We start from the raw sequence: 20,249 nt of genomic DNA, 5'->3' as shown, positions 1-20,249 counted from the left end.
CCACAGCTGTCAATGTCACCACAGCTTCATCTGTACCACCAGCCAAAGGGCACACAGAAAGCACCTGCTGTGTGCAAAGCTCTATTTAGCAGTGCAATTAAAAAAGGCAACATCTCTATGAGCTAATCACACAACACCAAGTGTTCAGCTTAGAAAACACTAGACATTCGAGCAGTTGTTCTTAACTTTAGCCTGTGCAACACCCAGGGAACTTGTTAAATACTGGCTCCCCAAATTCATGTAGCTGTTCTCCTCTGCTTTATAATTTCACCTTTCACTTCTTGATCTATAACACACCTTGAGTTGATTTTTATGTATGAGGTAGATATCAAGGTTCATTTTTTTCGACGCAAGTGTCCAATCACTCCAGTACCATTTATTTAAAGATCATTCTTGCTACATTGAAATGCAGTGGTGCCTTTGTTGTAACTCAAGTGACCACATATGTGCAGCTCTATTTCTGGATGTTGTATTGTTTTCTACTGGTCTGTCTGTCTATTCTTACACCGATACTATGCTGAGTTAATTACTACTACTTTTATAGTAAGTCTAGAAATCTGGTAACCTAAGTCCATTGATTTTGTTCTTCAAGACTTCTTGGCCATTCTAGAATCATGGTATGTACATATCAATTTTAGAATCAGTTTGTCAATTTCTATGAAAAACACCAGGATTTGGGCTGGGATTGCATTGGATGTGTAGATCAATTTGAGGAGAACTGACATCTAACAATATCTTCATGGTTTTGGAATAGGCAAAGATTTCTCGAGGAGAACATAAAAGGAGCTAACAACAAAAGAAAAAAAATCAGGTCTTAAGTCCAAATCCAGATATTATAATATGAGATCCAAGATCCAAGATGGGGCCCAGAAACCTGCAACTTTAACCTGCAACTTTAACAAGTTGAAGTTTAAGTCATTAATTTTACAGGTGAGGAAAGAAGCTCAGAGAAGAGAAATGAACTTATTGAAATCATTCAATGATTTAGCAGAGCCAGGTTCACAATCCAGGAATTCTAGTTCCCTGTCAAGGGCACTTTGTCTGGACTTGCTTAATGCTGCACTAATATGTATACTTTAAAATAGATAAACTGAGAGATCTTAACATGTTTTTTCCCTTGGATTTTGAGAAACTACCACAAACATTACACAGACTCAAGGCAAAGTTTCTTGTTGGCAGCTCCACTGATATTTGGGGCCATTTCGTTATTTGTTGGGGGGACTGTCTAGTGCACGGCACTACGCTGAGCAGGATAGGTGGTCTCTATCCACCAGATGCCAACAGTATTCCTAACTTCCCAGTTCTGACCCCCAAAAGTCCCCAGACATCACCTGGGGGGCAAAACTGCCCTCCTTGAGAGCCATTGACTTACGGAATCAGAATCACATGACCAAAATAAACAGGAAGCCGTATTTGCTGCCCCGTCTCACAGGACAAATCCATCATGGGGCGGGGGGTGGCGGTGTGGGGGCCGTGCCTGCCTCCCCAGAGACCTTTCACAGGACTCGTGATTATTCAGAGGAAGCAGGAAGAGAGAAAAAGCCATAAATGTTAATAGTGGGGTAAGGAAGCATTAAGGGCTGAAGTGCATTCTCCAAATAGAAGGGAACCCAGATGCTCTATTTTGCTAAAAGTTCCATTCACACCTACCAAACAGGAAATTTTGTCTCAGTAAATATTTATTTATTCATTTACTTTTTAAAGAATGACATTTTAAAAACAGAAAAATGTCAACCTGCTTCAAATGCCAACTTAAAATCTTTACTTTTCTCCTTCATCACCATTACTGAAGAATCCCTTTCTTTCCTTTTTTTTAATTTTAGCATGTGCACCATGAATCTGTTTTTTATTCAATTGGCAAAGTCTCTCAGAGAAGAAAAGGGAGTAAGAAAGTAATCCACCACACTCCCTAGAATGGTTATAAGATCTGGGGCCTTGGGGACTTCCCTGGTGGTGCAGTGGTTAAGAATCTGCCTGCCAATGCAGGCAACATGGGTTTGAGCCCTGGTCTGGGAAGATTCCCACATGCCGTGGAGCAACTAAGCCCATGTGCCACAACTACTGAAGCCCTTGCGCCTAGAGCCCGTGCTCCGTAACAAGAGGAGCCACCGCAATGAGAAGCCCTCGCACTGCAATGAAGAGTAGCCCCTGCTTGCTGCAACTAGAGAAAACCCGTGTGTAGCAACAAGACCCGACATGGCCAAAAATAAACAAATAAATAAATTTATTAAAAAAAAAAATCTGGGGCCTAGAACAGACATTGTTGTCCATTAGATGTTTTCCCTGGTGGGAAAGGAGGAGAAAGGGGTCTCAGAAGTCAATTGTTCAGTACACACACACACATATGCATGTACACACCCATATGTATGTACACACCCACACACATGCGTGTACACACAGGCACACATACGCATGTACACACACATGCATGTAAACACACATCCACCACACAGATAACACACAACACACACCTGCACAGACGTGCACACAGATATGTATACACATGTACATATACATACACACATGCGTATGCACCATGTACACACATATGTATACACGTGTACACATATTCATACCTACATACACTCCCCACATGCACACATACATTTTTATACACATACACATATGTTTACATAGATGTGAACAAATACACACACACAGGCTTCCTGAGAAGCTCACATCACTGTCTGTGGCTGGAAACAGAACCAGCAATGATCTTGCTCCAGGTTGGGCCTGTCATACAAGTTAAAAGAAAGTGAATCCGCTATCACCTCAAAAAAAGGTAAATACTGGGCTTCCCTGGTTGCGCAGTGGTTGGGGGTCCGCCTGCCGATGCGGGGGACACAGGTCCGTGCCCCGGTCCGGGAGAATCCCATGTGCCGCGGAGCGGCTGGGCCCGTGAGCCATGGCCGCTGGGCCTGCACGTCCGGAGCCTGTTGCTCCGCGACGGGAGAGGCCACAACGGTGGGAGGCCCGTGTACCACACAAAAAAAAAAGAAAGTGAATCCACTACCACCTCAAAAAAAGGTAAATACTGTGTGACCTGTTGTAAGAGCATAAGGGGGCCATGCCAGCTGACACCTCGCATAGGATGAAAGATACAGGTATTATGGATCTTTTTGTAATAAATACAAATAGTACTCTGATGTATAAGTACGTCTCCTTGTGTTCAATCTGTCAAACTCTGGCCCCACAACTGCAGAAATATCTGGATGTTTGTAAACATAAATAAGTGCTTTTTTTTTTCCTCCTGGAGAGTTTGCCGCCCCCTAGGTACATGGGAGTAGACCAATGGAGCAGTTTAGGATACAGGTCCCAGAGTGAGAAAGATCTGGATTTGTGCCCATTGGACTAGCCGGGTAAAACTGGGCAAGTTACTTAATCTCTCTGAGCCTCAGCCTCCCCAACCGTAATATGATAATATTACAGAGGGTTCTTGTGAAGAAAAAGTGAGATCACACAGATAACGGGCCTCAAAGAGTGCTGGCACTCTATCGAACTGAGAGCTAAATGCAGTATTGATTGTAATTTTGTGTAGTTGCCCTTAGACTAAAAGAGATGAAAACAAACAACAACAAAAACCAAACAAACAGAGATGAAAGCAAAATCCTAAAAGAATTCGCCTTCTCAGTAATCTAGGCTTGTGAATTCTTAAGGCTTGTTAACCCTTAGAAATCAATGATATATGAACAACTCTCTGAGCCTCCGTTTCCTCACCAGTAGAATGGGATAATAATAGTATTTACTTTATTGGATTGTAATGTATTAAATGAACTGACTGTACAGTAAATACTATATAAGCTTGTAAAAATAATAAACTCACAGTTGGTGCAAAGCATTTCGAGAAATAAGCTTCTTGGCAGTCTGTGTAGAGAGCCACATGGTAATGATAAGCTCAATCTAAACCATTTTCTTGAGGAGGACACGGCCTGGGCAGGCCGGAGAGTCAGGATGAGGTGAGGTAACATGAGGAAGGCAGATTACTAGAGAGCCTTCCACCTCCTGTGTCACTTTCTAATTTTAGAGAGCTGCTAGGTCCATCCCAAAAAACAACTTGTTGTGGAGCATGGGGGAGGGAAGTGAAATGATTCATCATTTTAACAAATGCAAGCATTTAATCAACAGTTATTTGACAAAACTCTACTGTTGTTTTTTCAAAAGGGGTTGGTTTATCAATATGGCCTCCTGGTCTATCCAAACACCAGTTCCAAATAGAAATATCTTTGACCTACCGCTACCCATAGGGAAAGAGATCTTAAACACTGCAAAGAAACTGAAACACTACTGAATTCGGAGAGATTTAAGAGTACGGAACTAGAGGTTTCAATGTCTGTACCAAAATATCATGGGGACAGAAAGGAAAGGCTTTTGTAATACTTTCCAACTATATAAACTTTGTTTTATGTATTAAGCACCTAGTGTATGCACAGCCTATTGCATCAAGGTGTCCAGAGCTGGCAGACACAGAGAGATTAAAATAGATTCAAGGATCTCAGATATTCAAGCTAGATTATCCTGTGTACTGGCCTCTATGTTGTGGTAGGGCAAATAGCAATATTTGTTACTTAAATATACTTTGCTTGTATATGTGGAGAAAATGGGCAGGTTCACATCTAGGCAGAGACACTTAAAATCCTAACAGGTGCCTGAGCTAAGAAATCTTCTTTAAAGGCTATTTTGAAATTCAAAATTAAGTAACTTACCCCACAAATGGCCTCTGGAGATTTCCTCACATTTAGACTTAATGGAGTGTGACAGACACTTGTAAAAGTGTTGTTCTTGGGGTTATGGCTACAAAAAGTAGATATAAGCCAAAATTAGAACTGTGCTTTATCCAAGATGACTGACTATTCTTAAAGGCGGAGTCATTTTTTAAATCAAAAATATAAAACCTAATAATTAAATTCAAGATTTTCCAGGCAATGCGTCTTAAAGAAAACAAAGGCTAATCAAATAAATTCAACCTATTTAACTTAAAGACCAAATTTAACTGGAAATGATCACTTAAAAACTTTCTGAAGGAATAGAAAAGGATTCTGAAATTATTTAAAAGAAAACGTTTTAAAGCTTCATGCATATTCATGGAAATTACACTGTTCTGCACAATATTTAATAATTTGACATGAGGTTGTAGTGGCTAGATTTGATCTTTTACTTATAAGAAATCTGAAATTTTCAACTTTCTGTCCATTGCATAAAATCCCGTCTTAGGTCTCTGTAATGATTGTATGGAAGTTTGTATGGAAGTAAAAACTTTTGAGAAGGCATTTCTTGGATTTAACCCTGGAGTGTGTGATTTGAACCTCCGGTTGGCTGCTTGTTAAAAAAAAGATAAACACAACTCAAGAGGTGGTGGGAAGAGGCGTCAAACACTTACGCATGACAGTATGGCTTTTTCTGGTGACTCACAAAGTTATTAACCGATAGCATCATCTTGCAAATTTCACAGTGAAAACATGCTTTGTGCCATATCTAGAAATCAAACAGAAAAGATTTAGCAAAATTACCTTTTTTTTTCAGACTCAGGATTCTTAATATATTTCAGGGTAAAAAAAAATGAGCTTTAGTGATAAAATGGTGATAAAACACACACACACATGGCTACGATACATAAATGAATTTTAAAAATTTGAGGCAATACAGGAGCTGTAGCTAGAAATGGGTAGAAGTGAAGAAAGGTGGGGAAAGCATCTTATTTTGGTGGTTTAAAAAAGCCCACATGTCCATATGTGAGAAGATAAATTTCTCATGTTTGTTATGATTCCCAAAGGCCAAGAAAAGTCTACTGACCTGGTCTAGACAGCTGATCTTCTCAGCAGGGTATACTCCGTACCCACACCTGGAGCAAGCCTGCACATTCATCTTGAAGTCCGAAGAGAGAAGACAAAGATAGGTAACAAGTAAGAAATCCAAGGAGAAGCCCCAGTCTAGTTGTTCAAGTCTCCAAGATCCCGACCCCTAGTAAATTTCTGTGGGCACCCTGACCGTTCAGAATCCAACTTCCACTTTCCTCTGCTGACCTTCTAGTTTGAAGTCAGCAGCTGGACGGTTTTTAAAGCTGCCACTTACTCAAAGGGCTATTTTGGCAACTCGCTCAGCACGCATGCGTCTGGGAAATAAGGTGGAGGTATTCCCAGCTGACACGCTTCCCTAAATAGAAAAGTGAACTCACAACAGCATCACGTCTAAGTGGATGACCAAGTCCTCGTGTACGATCAGGCAGCATGTAGTAGTTTAACACTAACTGTGATCATAATCCAAGAAAAGAACTCGAAGGCATACACCACACCCTCATCCAACGACCAAATGAGAAAGCTTGCTCTGTGAGGCCTGTGAGTAAGGCGGAAAGTCCAGCTCCCCCCGCAAAAGAAAATAAAACAGGATTGACTCACTCCACAGGAGGGTAAATGCCATATCTGAAATTTAGCCTTGTCTATTAAAAATGTTTAATATTACTCAGCCATAAAAAAGAAATAATGCCGTTTGCAGCAACATGGATGGACCTAGAGATGATCATACTAAGTGAAATAAGACAAAGAAAAAGATAAATACCATATGATATCATTTATATGTGGAATCTAAAATACAACACAAATGAACATATCTATGAAACAAAAAAGACTCAGACATAGAGAACAGACTTGTGGTTGCCAAGGGGAAGGGGGGTAGGAGTGGAAAAGACTGGAAGTTGGGGATTAGCAGAGGCAAACTATTATATATAGGATGGATAAACAAGGTCCTACTGTATAGCACAGGGAACTATATTCAATATCCTGGACAAACCATAAAAGAAAAGAATATGAAAAATATATATGTATATATATGTGTAACTGAGTCACTTTGCTGTACAGCAGAAATTAACAGAACATTGTAAATCAACTATAATTCAATAAAACTTAAAAAAATAAATAAAGATGTTTATAAGAGTAGGACGGCAAACTTGTTAAGATATCAATTCGTGTGTAGCTTCTGCAAGAATGCAAAACTAAGAACAGATGAGAACTCTTTGAGTGCCGGCTTCTGTATGCTATCCTGGACCGTTCCAAGAAGTCCTTGCCTCCCAGGCTTGAAAGGGAGCAGCCTGAAGACAAGCTCTCTTCCTGGCTTTGTGAAGCCCCTCACTGCCTTCAGGGGTCTACCTAAATGTCACTTAAAACAGGCCTTCCAGAAACAGCTTACAAAAGACCGCATCACACCTGTCCCCCCCCTCAGCTCACTGCCTTCTATGACCCTCCCCCTGCTTTATGCTCTTCACAGCGGTTACCACCACCTGACCCCTTAAATCTTACTATATCTACTTTTTTTTTTTTTTTTTTTTGCGGTACGCGGGCCTCTCACTGTTGTGGCCTCTCCCGTTGTGGAGCACAGGCTCCGGACGCGCAGGCTCAGCAGCCATGGCTCACGGGCCCAGCCGCTCCGCGGCATGTGGGATCTTCCCGGACCGGGGCACGAACCCGTGTCCCGTGCATCGGCAGGCGGACTCTCAACCACTGCGCCACCAGGGAAGCCCACTATATCTACTTTTAAAAATTATCCGTCTCCTCCATCAAAACATGAGTTCCATCAAAATAGGAGCCTTGGTCCTTATTGTCCTTTCTGTATCCCCAGTGCCTAGAACAAGGTCTGATATGGAAAAGGGGCTCAACAAGTATTTATCAAATCAAAGAAATCAACTTAATACTCACACCAAAATACCTACAGGGGACAGAGGTGAAGCCATAGGTCACATGTCCCATCTGAACCACTCCACGCCAGCAATCTGTCATGAGGCAATCAGTACCCGGCATCGCCTAATATTATGATTTTTCCAGAAAAGCCAGATATCTGCATCTGCACCTGAAATTCTCTCTTTTGTAAAACACCGGGAATAAAACAATAAAACAGAAACATGGGCAGTACTGAGACGGCAGGCTACCAATTAGTGATCTGTGGCCTAAAGAAAAGGCTCTAAGGAAACTCTGCTGGAGGGACCCCAGGTAGGGCAGAGAGAAATCGGTGGTGCTTTTGTGTTGTGTTGGGAGAACCAGGGGGAGGAGGCCACAGAGCGAGTGAAGAAGAGCAGCGTTGCCATGACACTGAGAGGGTGCAGTGTGAATTCCCCCACAGATGGAGAGTGGGCATAGCGCTGCCTTCTCAGCAGGGGAAGGAGGCTCTACGTAGGGGCTCTAGACCCAGGAAGACTCCCAGGCTGAAATGTGATACAAGGCAGCCTGAACAAAGGGGAAGAGCAAAGGCAAAGAACTAAGACCTATAGGTTCCCCACACGTTTTGCTCTGTGTGGGATTTCTCCAGCCTTACCTGGACCTGGGCTGGAAGCCCCAGTAATCACAGAGAAAGAACTCTGCCCCCATCCGGAGGGATGAGGAATCGCAGCCAGATTTCCTTTAAAGAAAAAAACTAACACTCCTCTAAGGTTGTGATTGCATCGCTGCTACAAGTTCTCAGTCACCCTTGTGAAAACAAGGATGGCCCAAATGAAAGATGTTAAATTTGACTCCTACCATCACTTCTGCTTTTAAAAGGCACTTATTATGTATCAGAAATAATGAGGAAAAACAACCCCGTAGAACTGGAAATGGGACAGTTTAAGGACCTAAAATGAACCCTTGTTGCTGGCAAGAGACACACAGCCCTCATCTGCTTGATAGACCTTGTGGATGGTCTTCCCTGTGCCCAGCTGACCCCTCTCACATCCAGTACAGCCCCTCCCCCTTGTCACAGTGATTACATGAGGTCCTCCAAGCCTCAGCCAATGAGCACACATGCTCTTCTGCCCCCCGGCATCGGTTCAGACAATGTGTGTTAGCCTGGGTTACCCAAAGAACAGAACCTGGGGCAAAGGCTTATGTGCAAGGACTTTATTCAGAAGTATGGTCCCAGGGAGAGAAGTAAGAAGGCAGGAAACGGAGGGGGGAGAGTCAACACGAGGGTCCTTTCCCAAAGAAGCCACCGGACACTGAATCTCTTGGTCTCTTTTTCTAGGGTGAAGAGGAAGACTCATGCTCTACTCATGTGAGTTTGGAAAGGAAGCAGAAAACAATGATATGGGCCAAGGCTGGAGAAACACAGGAAATACAATTAGAAGAGAATATCATTTGGGTCTAAAGGGTCAGTACAATTATTATAGAGGGAAAGTTCAAAATTGTTTCTTCCCTTTCACATATCTGTGATTTTATTTGTTGGTACAGTGATAATCCAGCCTCGGAGCAATACACTGGGAGTTCCCATGCCAGTCTACACTACAGAACTGAAAAAAGAAAGTTTTCCTTCAAACCGTCTTTCTACCTGAGCCAGCAATGAAATCCTGTGTGCAACATATTTTAACAATTGCGTGATATAATTTATGGTAGAACCTTCTTGTGGATGAAAAATTCATTATTTTTCTAGGCAACCTGATCCTGGTTCTGCCACTAGAAAGCTTGTGATGTTGGCAACCTCTCTGTGCCTCAGATTCTTTATCTGTAATATGAGCAGAGGGATTAGTTATTAAGGCTCCTCCACATCTAACACCGTTTCATCATATTTCAGGAATAACTTGCAAAAACAATTTTATAAATCAGATAAATTAAAGAGTAATTTATTTGCCTTACTAATAGGATTTTTCATTTCTCCCATGATTCACAATTGAATTCCTTCAAAAAGTAAATTATCTTTGTGTCTAAAATAATTTAGTTTGCCTGATATTTTGCAAATATGGGTATTTTTTTAAGCGTAAGTTTATTATTTTTAAAATTTATCTACGGCTGTATTGAGTCTTTGTTGCGGTGCACGGGCTTCTCATTGCAGTGGCTTCTCTTGTTGCAGAGCACGGGCTCTAGGTGCACAGGCTTCAGTAGGGCTTAGTTGCTCCGTGGCATGTGGGATCTTCCTGGGCCAGGGCTCGAACCCCTGTCCCCTGCATTGGCAGGCAGATTCTTAACAACTGCACTACCAGGGAAGTCCCACAAATATGGGTATTAAAGAGAGTAGTGCAGCCTGTCTTAGTCTGTTTTCGCTGCTGTGACAAAATACCACAGACTGAGTAGCTTATAAACAACAGAAATCTATTCTTCACAGTTCTGGAGGCTAGAAGGCCAAGATCAGGGTGCCAGCATGCCTGGGTTCTAGTCAAAGCCCTCTTTGGGTTGCAGACTGCAATTTCTCTCTGCGGTGGAAAAGGCCAGGGAGCTCTGTCTGGCCTCCTTTACAAAGGCACTAATCCCATTCACCAGGGCTCCACCCTCAAGATTTAAGCACCTCCCAAAGGCCTTACCTCCTAATGCCATCACTTTAGGGATTAAGTTTCAACATAGGAACTGGGGGGTGGGAGTGGCACAAAAGGTCAGCCTATAGGGCAGCCATAGTGGAAATTGTGTAACTGCTTGTTTAAAGTATTCAGGAATTCAGTATTCTGGCAGAAGTTAATAAATTATAATTACTCCCTTACCCTTGCCTGGGACCAGTCTTTCTTAAACCAAGAAAGTGTCCTTACCTGGTGAGATTTTACGGACAATATTGAAGTCTCAGTCCCAGAGGAAAGCAAATAAAAGACAAGATGTGGTTCTTGCCCGATGTCACACCACGAAGGTTCACTCCTTTCACTCAAGGCGTTGACAGTTTCACAGCCAACATCTCTGGTGTGAATAAAACTGTAATTTCTGCTCAGCTATTTACACCTCAGTGCGACTGTGTTCATTAGCTGGTCCCCTGAGGAGTCTCACAGAGCAAGGCCTTGGAGGCCTCAGTTGGAGGCCGAAGGTTGAAAAAGGACAAATGTGGGAGGGTGCGTGGGTGTTGCAGATGTGGGAGACGCCGGGGTGGAGTGGTGCTGGGGGGACTACACTGGCTCTCCCACATTAGACCAAGTCACGGCCACGTACCCAGCGGCTGACACATGGGGGTACTCAATAAATAGTCCATGAATGATTCTGGCGCTACATCCAGGCCAGCAGGCCGTGTTAGGCACTGGGGACGCGCTCTGCAGAAAACGGAGTTAGCGTCCTGCTGCCCAAGGCTGAGAAAGGCACGCCAGGGACTCGAAGCAAGTTCTGGGAGGCGGGAGACCACGGCGGCTCCCAGCGCGGGCCCCTGGGCGACGGTAGCTCTTGCAGATGTGGGCGCCCAGTCCCCCGAGGGGCGCAACCCGCGCAAACTGGGGTCAGGGTCTGGCGAGGGAGGCGCCTTCGGGCCTTGGGAACTGGGTCCTGGAGCTGGTGTGGAGGCCGAAGCCCAGGTGTAGACCCGGGCAGCAGCGGGAGGGCAGGAGCTGGGGGCTCCGACGAGCGCCCCATCGTCCAGAGCCGCGAAGTCGGCTGGGCGCGCTCTTCAGTTCGCCTGGTCGCCTGGATGGGGAGGCCGCGTGCGGCGGGTTTGCGGAGCGCGCTTTCCGGGTCACTCGGCGAGCGGTCTTAGACCTCTGCAAACTTTGCCCAGCACGGTCTTCGGTGCCCGCGGCCAGCTTTGCTGAGGGCGCCCTCCGGCGATGGCGCGCGCGACAGCTGGCCGGCTGGGCTGGGCGCGTTCTCCCCGAAGGGGCGCGCGGCGGCCTGGTGGTCCTGCGCGCTGCCAACTTTACGGAGCGCGGGGTCCCGAGCCGGAGGCGGTGTCCGCAGCCCCGCCTGCCGGGTCCGTTTCCAGCCCCGGGCGACTCCTCCCCTGGCCGCATAGGGGCTTTTACTTTCGCTTTCGTTCGAGCGGCCGCAGACTCTCGGCGGAGGGACGGAGACGGCAGCCAGCTCTGGCCTCCCGATCGCCGGGGGAACGGTAACTTTGGCCCCCGCCTCCGCCGGCGCCTCTTCCGCCCGCCGCCGCCCTCCTGCCCTGCCTTCCCCCGCCTCCTTCCTCCCTTCCCACCGAGCACGGTCGGTGGGGGCCCGGTCCCTTCGGGCTAAGCTGCCCCGACGGCCGGCGCTCAACTTAGGGGAAGAAGGCTCTCCGCCACCCCCAGCATCGCCTGCTTTGTTCAGCTTGTCCTCCCTTCCCTTCTGGTCCCCGGGCTTGGGACACCCGGTACTATTCGGGATTTGGAAAAGAAGGAGGGGTGGATTTAGGAGGGCGGGAGGGGTTCGTTCTCTCGCCTGGCTAACTGCGGGGTCTCCCGTGTTGACAGCCCAGGGTTCCAGTCCCAGCGTCCTTGCCCGTCAGCTGTGGGGCCTTGGCCCTCTCTGTGCTTGTCTGTGAAATGGGGATAGTGGTGGGCCCGGGCTGACGGTTGCCGCGACGATGGAATGAGGTGATTGTGGTGCATAGCAGTGCATCTGTCAGGGCTTAGCAGGCTACCCGTAAGCCGCTGTCATCTTTGTTCAGGTACCCTTGTGCACGGCTCTTGAAGATTCCTTCAGGAAGCGGAAGAAGGCAGGACTCAGGCTGCCGCCTTTCACCGTTGTATTCAACTTCGCTTTTTGGGGGGAAATAAAATTATATGTGGGTGATTCTGAGTCATTCGCAGCCTTTTCCCTTGAACTCCTGGGCTGGCCAAGGACTTGGCCCTAACCTTAGTTTACTTACAGGCTATTTCCTCCTTTAGGGTCTATGGCCTGACCTTCATCCCAGGTAGCCAGTCACCGCCTAGGTTCATAATCCATTTCTGCTTCCTCTTAGCTCTGTGGCCTTGGGCAGGTTACTTAACCTCTCTGAGAAAACTGAAGTTTCTTCTGCAAATACAGCCTCTTAGCAGTGCTGTGAGCATCAGGTGGAGTACTTCATCGCCCAGCAGAGCCCCCTCCCCCTCCAGGTGCTGGAGGGGAGCGGTGGAGGTCCCCTGGGCTGCTTCTCTTTGAGCCTTTTAGGAAGATTGTCTTCGTTGGGGCAAGAGTGAGGCACAAGTTGTATCATGTCACTTTTCAGGGGAAGCAGCTGCAATGAAATTCAGACCGTAGCTGGGAACTGATTTCCTACCAGATCTGTACCAGTCGCCTATTAAGCATGTATAGAAATAACACTAGAGGAACTTTTTTTCCAGTCTCCACAAAAGCTGTTTAAAATATTAATGTGATTTTAAAATAACAGCGAGGGTTGACAGTTGAATGTCGTCTTAGTCTTGAGTTCTGTGGACAGTGGTGATAACAGGGAATACTTAGTGAACATTTAGACACCATGCTTAGCATTTTACATGCGCTGTTCCATGCATCCTCATAGCCATGTGTGACTTAGGCGTCACCATTCTCCCATTTTACAGATGAGGAAACTCGGGCTTGGAGAGGTTGAGTACTTTGTTCAAGGTCCCATGGCTAATAGGTGGAGGCACTGATTTAAACCCCTGGTCTGTGGTTCACCATAACTGGGTTCTCAGCCTCCCTCCTAGGTCCCTTTGGTTCTGTGGTCTGTCCCATATCAACAATTTATTCGGGGCCCTGAAGGATTAAAAAATTTTAAGTACATTTCAGTTGTGACATTTATCAAGAAATTTCGAGTGCCTGCCATGTACCTGGCACTTTTCTATAACTGGAACTATAAAAGGATGATTAAGATAATCTACAAATAAGAGTCCTAGTGGATCATAGTAATAATAATAATTAGCAGAGTGCTTACAGAGAGTGCCTGACACGGTTAATGCTTCATGTGTATTATATATTCATTTATTTAAAGAGAAGATGTTTTTAACAACTGAAACAATTGAATAAGCAATATTCCCTTGAATGGCTGACTGCTCTTTGCATCCTGAGCGTTACAGAGGGGACGAATGCAAGAAAATAACGCCAGGCATGCCCTCTCCAAGTATAGCAGACTGAGATAGGCCTGGATTGTCTTGGGCTGTGAAGATAAGCGGAAATAAAAGGTCAACACCAAGTCTGGGCTTGACTGATATGATGTGACCGAGACCAGGCTCCCCACTCGGTCACCACCCTCATTCTGGGTGAACGTGATTTCACCCAGAAATTAAGCCCAGTCTCATAGGAATAAGGAAGTCACTGAACGTTTAGCCTTACAGATTTCAGAGGAAAGCCCTAGCACTGCCTCGTTCTAGACGCACACTCTGGCAACTTGTTAGAAGGGACTCTTGCTGCCCTCCTGGTCGGTAAACAGCACCAACCCAGAAAGATGCTGTAGGTTTCACACAGAAGACCCTTCTGGCCTAGTGTTTGCAGAGAAAGTTCTGGAGATCCTCCTACCACTGAGCCATAGAAATCAGCCTGCCGCTAAGTCCAAAGCTCCCTCCAAAACTCTGGGGGGGACGCGAGATTCAAACTGAGCCTCTCCATCAATGGAGCATGTCAGGTGTTTAACGGGCATGCAGTTCCCTGTGCCTCCCTCAGTTCCACCCTCACTGCTTCCCCTTCTCAGACCTCAGGTCAAACATTTCCTCCCCTGAGAACCCTCCCTAATTCCTCTGGGGCTAGGTCAGGTCCCCTACTGTGGCCACAAGTTGTTCATCCTCATGGCACTGATCACGGTTGTCCATCAACATTTGTGCTGTTTATCAGTGCCTGTCTCTCAACAAGGCAGGACCAGGTCAGGTGTATCCCCGGCTCCTAGCACACACCTGGTGCCTTGGACTTCCAGGAAATTATATCTATATATAATGGTCACACTGTTATATCATCATACTTCCTAGATTCAGTCTTTAAGATTAGCCTTAGCAAAAGACTCAAGGCTTCAACACCACATGTCGAATTTAGTGTCTTTTTCTGGTGGATTTTGTATAACGTTAACTTGTTAATTTTGAAAATAGGTCTGTGCTTTGCTAATAACAGTCCACATTGAAAAGTAACTAAGTCTGTATAAAGGAAATGAAATAAAAATGACTGAGTGTTTTCTGCATGCCCGGACTTACACTCATCTCCTCTGGGGATGGCTTATCTCTGTGTTCAAGAAACATTTTGGGTCCTAATCAGAAAAATCTTACTGCCTCACAACTGGAAACAGGTTGGTGGCTATGATGGGGGGTTCACGATGTGTTGAGGAACAAGATAGCCGTCGGACTTCTCACTGTCTTTGTAAAGATCCGGCTACAGGATTCGCCCTTCCTCTCACTTCTCCCCTCACTGCCCAGCTCACCCCTAAACAAGCTGCAGGGTGACATGATAATGCCTCTCGGGGCTCAAGGACACAAGGTTGGCGTTTTGCCATCTTGGATACCTCCCCCCCAGTTGGATTCCTTCTGCCCACCTCCAAAAGTCATTGCTTGTGCTCTGGGGCACGGGGGTTCTGTGAGATAGATGCCATCTTGTTTTCCAGTGGTGTGAAAACATCCCTGGGTGAGCCTGACAGGAACACAGACCTGCAGCTGCCACCCTGGCCCACTGTGCGATTGCTCAGAGATTGAGATCGGCAGGAATTAGAGCCTGGAGAGGTTTCCCTTTGTTACTGAAGGCCAGTCCCTTTACGGGAAAGGACACAGGACTTGGTTTAGGAGAGATGACTCAAGGCTCTGCTTCTGACCAGCTGTGTCACTTAGCTAATTCTCTTCCCTCAGTGCATTTGTTTCTTCCAGCTTCCCACTCAATTAATGTTTATCTAGCAAATACTTTTTTTTAATAAATTTATTTTATTTATGTTTACTTTTGGCTGTGTTGGGTCTTCGTTGCTGCGCGCGGGCTTTTCTCTAGTTGCGGCGAGTGGGGGCTGCTCTTCCTTGCGGTGCGTGGGCTCCTCATTGCAGTGGCTTCTCTTGATGCAGAGCACAGGCTCTAGGCACACAGGCTTCAATAGATGTGGCACGCGGGCTCAGTAGTTGTGGCTCATGGGCTCTAGAGCGCAGGCTCAGTAGTTGTGGCTCGCGGGCTCTAGAGTGCAGGCTCAGTAGTTGTGGTGCACCAGCATAGTTGCTCCATGGCATGTGGGATCTTCCCGGACCAGGGCTCGAACCCCTGTCCCCTGCATTGGCAGGCAGATTCTTAACCACTGCGCCACCAGGGAAGCCGGATCTAGCAAATACTTTTTGTGTGCCAGGGGCCTCTGCCATGATGAACTTACATTGTCGTGTTTGAACCAAGCAGTAAGCAGAGTACAAGTAAACAAGATCAATAGAAGGGCTGTAGAGGGACTGGGGGAAGGAAGGGAGTTGGTGAGGTAGGTGTCATCCAGGAGGACCTCCTGCAAAGGTGCCATTAAACTGAATTCTGAAGATTGAAAACTAGCCAGCTGGGCAAAGATGGCCTGTCCAGCAAACATTTGGGTGGTGACTACCAGAAAGGGAGAACCAGAAGCCCTGATGGACCCTGAAATGAGCGTAGTGAGCCCAAGGATGCTAGGAGGCTGGGAGGCTGAATGGTGTGGTGGTGAGGAGTGGGTTCTGAGTGCCTGTTTGCCGGCTTCTGGTCCAAGTCTGGTTTACTAGTTACTTAGCCTGGGACTAGTTACTAACCTTTTCTAACTGCAGCTTTCTCATCTGTCAAAAGGCAGTGATCATAGGGCTGATCTAACAGCATTTGGGGGAGTGTTAAATAAGGTAATGCTTATGAAACAATTAGCACAGCAAATAATAAGTGTGAAAAAAGTATAGAAAGGATTAGATGTAAATGTAAGAAAATGTTAAGATTTGACAAGGGTAGATCCTGCGTGCCAGGCTGCTCAATATTTTTCTGTACATTTAAAATACAGTTGACCATATGCTTATGAATTTGCCTGCTCTCTAAATTTATCTGTAATTCCCAGATCAATACACACACGGGGCTTTTTTGGTCACTGGAAGGCGTGCACAGCGTCAAACAACTTGAGTCACTTGATCCCCATGTTCCCAGCTGAGGCAGAGGCAGCACTGCCTTACAAAGTCCTTTTTGTGGTCTGTTTAGTGCTTCGTGTTTTGCATTTTTGTGGTTTTTGTTGATGGTTTCACTACTTAAAATGGCCCTCAAGTGTATAAGAAAGCTGTGCGGCCTAGTGTGTTAGATAAAAATAAAAAGTGTGAGTTTCTCTTCTTATTATTGCTATTTTTACTACTTAAAGTAAGGGAAGTAGAAGGTGAGTCGGGGATCCTACTGGCTGGTAGTTATCCTAGATCAGGGCTTGGCAAACCTTTTTTGTAAAAGGCCAGGTAGTAAAAATTTGGGGCTTTTTAGGCCACGTGATCTCTGTCACAATTACTCGACTCCGATTGTGGTGGGAAAGTAGCCACACACAGCATGTAAATGAAGGGGCGTGGCTATGTTCCAACTTTATTTACAAAAACAGGTGGTGAGTACTTAGAGTGAAATTTTTAGCACTGAACACCTGTATGTAGGAAAGAAGTAAGATCACAAATCAGTCAATTCAGCTTCAACCTTATAAAATTAGAAAAAGGAAGAACAAGTAAAACTCAAAGAAAAACCAAACAAACAATAAAACAGGTGGTGGGCCATCGTCTGTCATCGACTCCAGTACTAGATAATGAAGACCCTAAGATCCAACGAGTTCAGTTTAAGATTTGAACTTTGAGATCGTAGGGATCTCGTGAAAATTCTTGAGCAGGAAAATAATTTGATGGAAATCTACTCTGGTAGAACCATGTAAAACCATCTGAAGCAGAAAGAGAACTTTATACTCCAAGTCGTTGCTGTTTTTTAACTGGGTTTGAGTGATGTCGGGCAAAGGATGAGCATCTTTTTTTTTTTTTTTTTTTTTTTTTTGCAGTACGCGGGCCTCTCACTGTTGTGGCCTCTCCCGCTGCGGAGCACAGGCTCCGGACACGCAGGCCCAGCAGCCATGGCTCACAGGCCCAGCCGCTCCGCAGCATGTGGGATCCTCCCGGACCGGGGCACGAACCCGTGTCCCCTGCATCGGCGGGCGGACTCCCAACCACTGTGCCACCAGGGAAGCCCAGGATGACCATCTTATAACCTGTCAAGAATTTAGGGGGCGTTTCTTGTTGTTACAGACTTTGACGAACCTTCCACAGTTTCTCATAAGCAGTGAACATTTAACAAAATCCTGAATGCTGGATCAGAAGCTCCCAGAGGGGCAGGGACTTTGCTTTCTTTGCCACTGTGTATCCAGTCTCTGGAATGAGGCCTGACATGGGGCTGGCGCTGGAGCCTTTGAATGAGTTGTTGGTGCAGCAGTCCTGGAGCCCAAATAGGCAGTACTGGTCATCTCCAGGCTTAATTAAAAGCTATGTCACTGAATGAGTGTTATTTAAAAATATCATGAGGCCAGTGATGCCACTGGGTACCAATTTTCTGGTTGGTTTTTTTCCTTCCAGATGGCAGACAGTCAAGACCATATCGAGGAGCAGGGGGCTGGGGACTCAGCAAGCAATGACACAGTTGATGCGAAGCCAGACCGGTCCTCTTTTGTCCCATCACTCTTCAGGTAAGTTTCCTTCCTTGCTGAGTTAAAGAGGGACCCTGGGCCACTTCAGCCTACCACGCCTCTGCCCTCTCCACCCACCCACCCACGCGGAAGCGGACCTTCAGGGAAGGAGGTCTATGCTGTGCGTGGGAGATTTGCACAGAATCCTGCCAGCTGTGTGTGACAACACTGGGGTCCCCCTGTGCACTCCCCTGTCCCCAGGGCAAGCCCAGGTATGGGAGAGCCAGGCTCTGGGGGTCTCCTGCCTGGCTGCTGCGTGTCTGAGTGGCAGCTGCCCAGGAGTGAGGGGCTGTCACCGTCAGAGGTGATTTGCCGCTAGCCTCCTTCAGGGCAGAGCATGGGCTGCTGCCGCCAGTGGGAACGGGCTTGGCTGAAAGACAGAACTGAAGGCCATGGGATGGGAAGTTGTAGGGTGGCACTCTGCTGATTCCTACCTTTTCCTTTTTGGAGTTCACTTTTGAAGTTCTAAACTTTGCATTTAATAATAATAATAACAGCTTCATTTGCTAAGCGTCTGTATGCCAGCTCAGTGTTGCATGAGTCCTCGCAATCAGTCCCAGGAGATGGTTCTACTCTTACCATCATTTAACAGGTAGCTAAACTGAGGCATTAAGAGGGTTAGTAGGGCTTCCCTGGTGGCGCAGTGGTTGAGGGTCCGCCTGCCGATGCAGGGGACACGGGTTCGTGCCCCGGTCTGGGAAGATCCCACATGCCGCGGAGCGGCTTGGGCCCGTGAGCCATGGCCGCTGAGCCTGTGCGTCCGGAGCCTGTGCTCCGCCACGGGAGAGGCCACAGCAGTGAGAGGCCCGCGTACCGCAAAAAAAAAAAAAAAAAAAAAAAAAAGATGGTTAGTAGCCTGCCTTTCTGGTGGCAGTTAATAAATGGCAGAGCTGAACCCAAACGGTACCAGCGCCACTCCCTTAACAGCTCTGCCGTGCTTTCTATTTAGAAGTAGGGCTGCAGGGACGTGGGAGAAGCCCCTTCCCTCCCCTCCTTAACCTTGGTCATGTGAGTGGTGTTCCCTGGCAAGAGGCAGGAGCTCTGTGCGTCAGAGCATCAGACTTCTCCGTAGCGCCTACACCAAGCCCCACGGCGGAGGGACAGCGAGGGGGATAGGGGGTGAGGTTAGGGAGTGCTCCCAAGCAGTGTTCGGGGGGAGGGGGAGAGCTGGTGATGAGGGGCATCCTGGCTCCCTGCAACATCCCGCAGAGATCCTTCGGTCATATCATCCCAGACATGACTCGGAGAAGTGGGGAGGCCTCGGCGTCCTGGGTCCGAATTCCACTGGCGCTGGTTGCCATTGAGGGTCAAAGATAGCTGATGAGGTGACCAGAAAATACAGCTCCAATTACTGCAAACTTTTCAAAGCCATGAGTTCCAGTGGTCCAGGCTAAACCACTCCCCAGTGCAAACCCTTTAGAGCAGTGGCCTTCAAATGTTTTCGCTCACATACCCACCAAATAATGTAAAACTACACACCCCCTCAGAACAGTTGCAAAGGATGTAGTAATATTTCAGTTTTCCCATCTCTCTGAGTATTCAGCCTAAGCAGCTTGCCTCTAAGTGAAAGAGAAACGGGAATCATATGATAGCCATTTCATAAGTCTTAGTTAGATGATGTGGCAGTTTCTATGTCATCTAAGATTTCAGGGTGGGTGAGAAGTCCACCCTTCTCCTCTCTAGTGGGAGATGGGGAACTGGGGAAGGGGAGGTGGTATCATATTCAGGCAGAGCAGTTTTAGGAGAAATACAAATGGAAATTGAGGAACCGGCAATTCATTTACTTAGAATTGTCTTGTCTGCACCCCTTGGAAAATCTCTGAGTACCCTGGTTGGAGACCACTGCCTTAAAGACGCATCATTTTGCAAAAATAGGTGTGGTCTGTGATGTGGGGTTTTTTTTACCCCCTTAACTTCTTTGGAAAGGTAAATAAGCCTGGGTAATCTTCTGTATTCTGGTCCACTATACCTTTTTTTATAGTGTGGCCGGTATTGATGTCAAGCTACATATTATCAAAATAAACAGTGAATATTTAAATTAA

At 46.4% G+C, this 20,249-nt stretch overlaps 2 protein-coding genes across 11 annotated transcripts in view; one reads left to right on the top strand and one right to left on the bottom strand.

The window, feature by feature from the left end:
* NRAP (nebulin related anchoring protein) overlaps positions 1–11,596 on the bottom strand; it is a 76,296-nt gene extending 64,700 nt beyond the window's left edge. For 2 of the 10 annotated variants that reach the window (XM_073793958.1, XM_073793959.1), the window contains exons 1-5: positions 10,472–11,593; positions 5,791–5,862; positions 5,378–5,472; positions 4,704–4,791; positions 2,680–2,733 (exon numbers count right to left, since the gene is read on the bottom strand). In XM_073793958.1, coding sequence (XP_073650059.1) covers positions 2,680–2,733; positions 4,704–4,791; positions 5,378–5,472; positions 5,791–5,862 — 309 coding nt within the window. In that variant the 5' untranslated portion in view covers positions 10,472–11,593. Of the gene's footprint in view, positions 1–1,372; positions 1,521–2,679; positions 2,734–4,703; positions 4,792–5,377; positions 5,473–5,790; positions 6,031–10,471 lie in introns of those variants that run through there. The other 8 variants (XM_073793960.1, XM_073793962.1, XM_073793961.1 and 5 more) reach the window with 7 other exon arrangements.
* A 31-nt stretch (positions 11,597–11,627) lies between these two features.
* The window catches only part of CASP7 (caspase 7), a 31,139-nt gene continuing 22,517 nt past the window's right edge, over positions 11,628–20,249 (top strand). Inside the window, exons 1-2 of the mRNA XM_004316596.4 lie at positions 11,628–11,742; positions 18,098–18,207. Coding sequence (XP_004316644.1) covers positions 18,098–18,207 — 110 coding nt within the window. The 5' untranslated portion in view covers positions 11,628–11,742. The remainder of the gene's footprint in view (positions 11,743–18,097; positions 18,208–20,249) is intronic.

Source organism: Tursiops truncatus, chromosome 16 (genome assembly GCF_011762595.2).
Source record: "Tursiops truncatus isolate mTurTru1 chromosome 16, mTurTru1.mat.Y, whole genome shotgun sequence".
Classification (NCBI taxonomy): Eukaryota; Metazoa; Chordata; class Mammalia; order Artiodactyla; family Delphinidae; genus Tursiops; species Tursiops truncatus.
The sequence above is the reverse complement of the archived record's forward strand: the minus strand, read 5'-3'. Positions and strand labels throughout refer to the sequence as shown.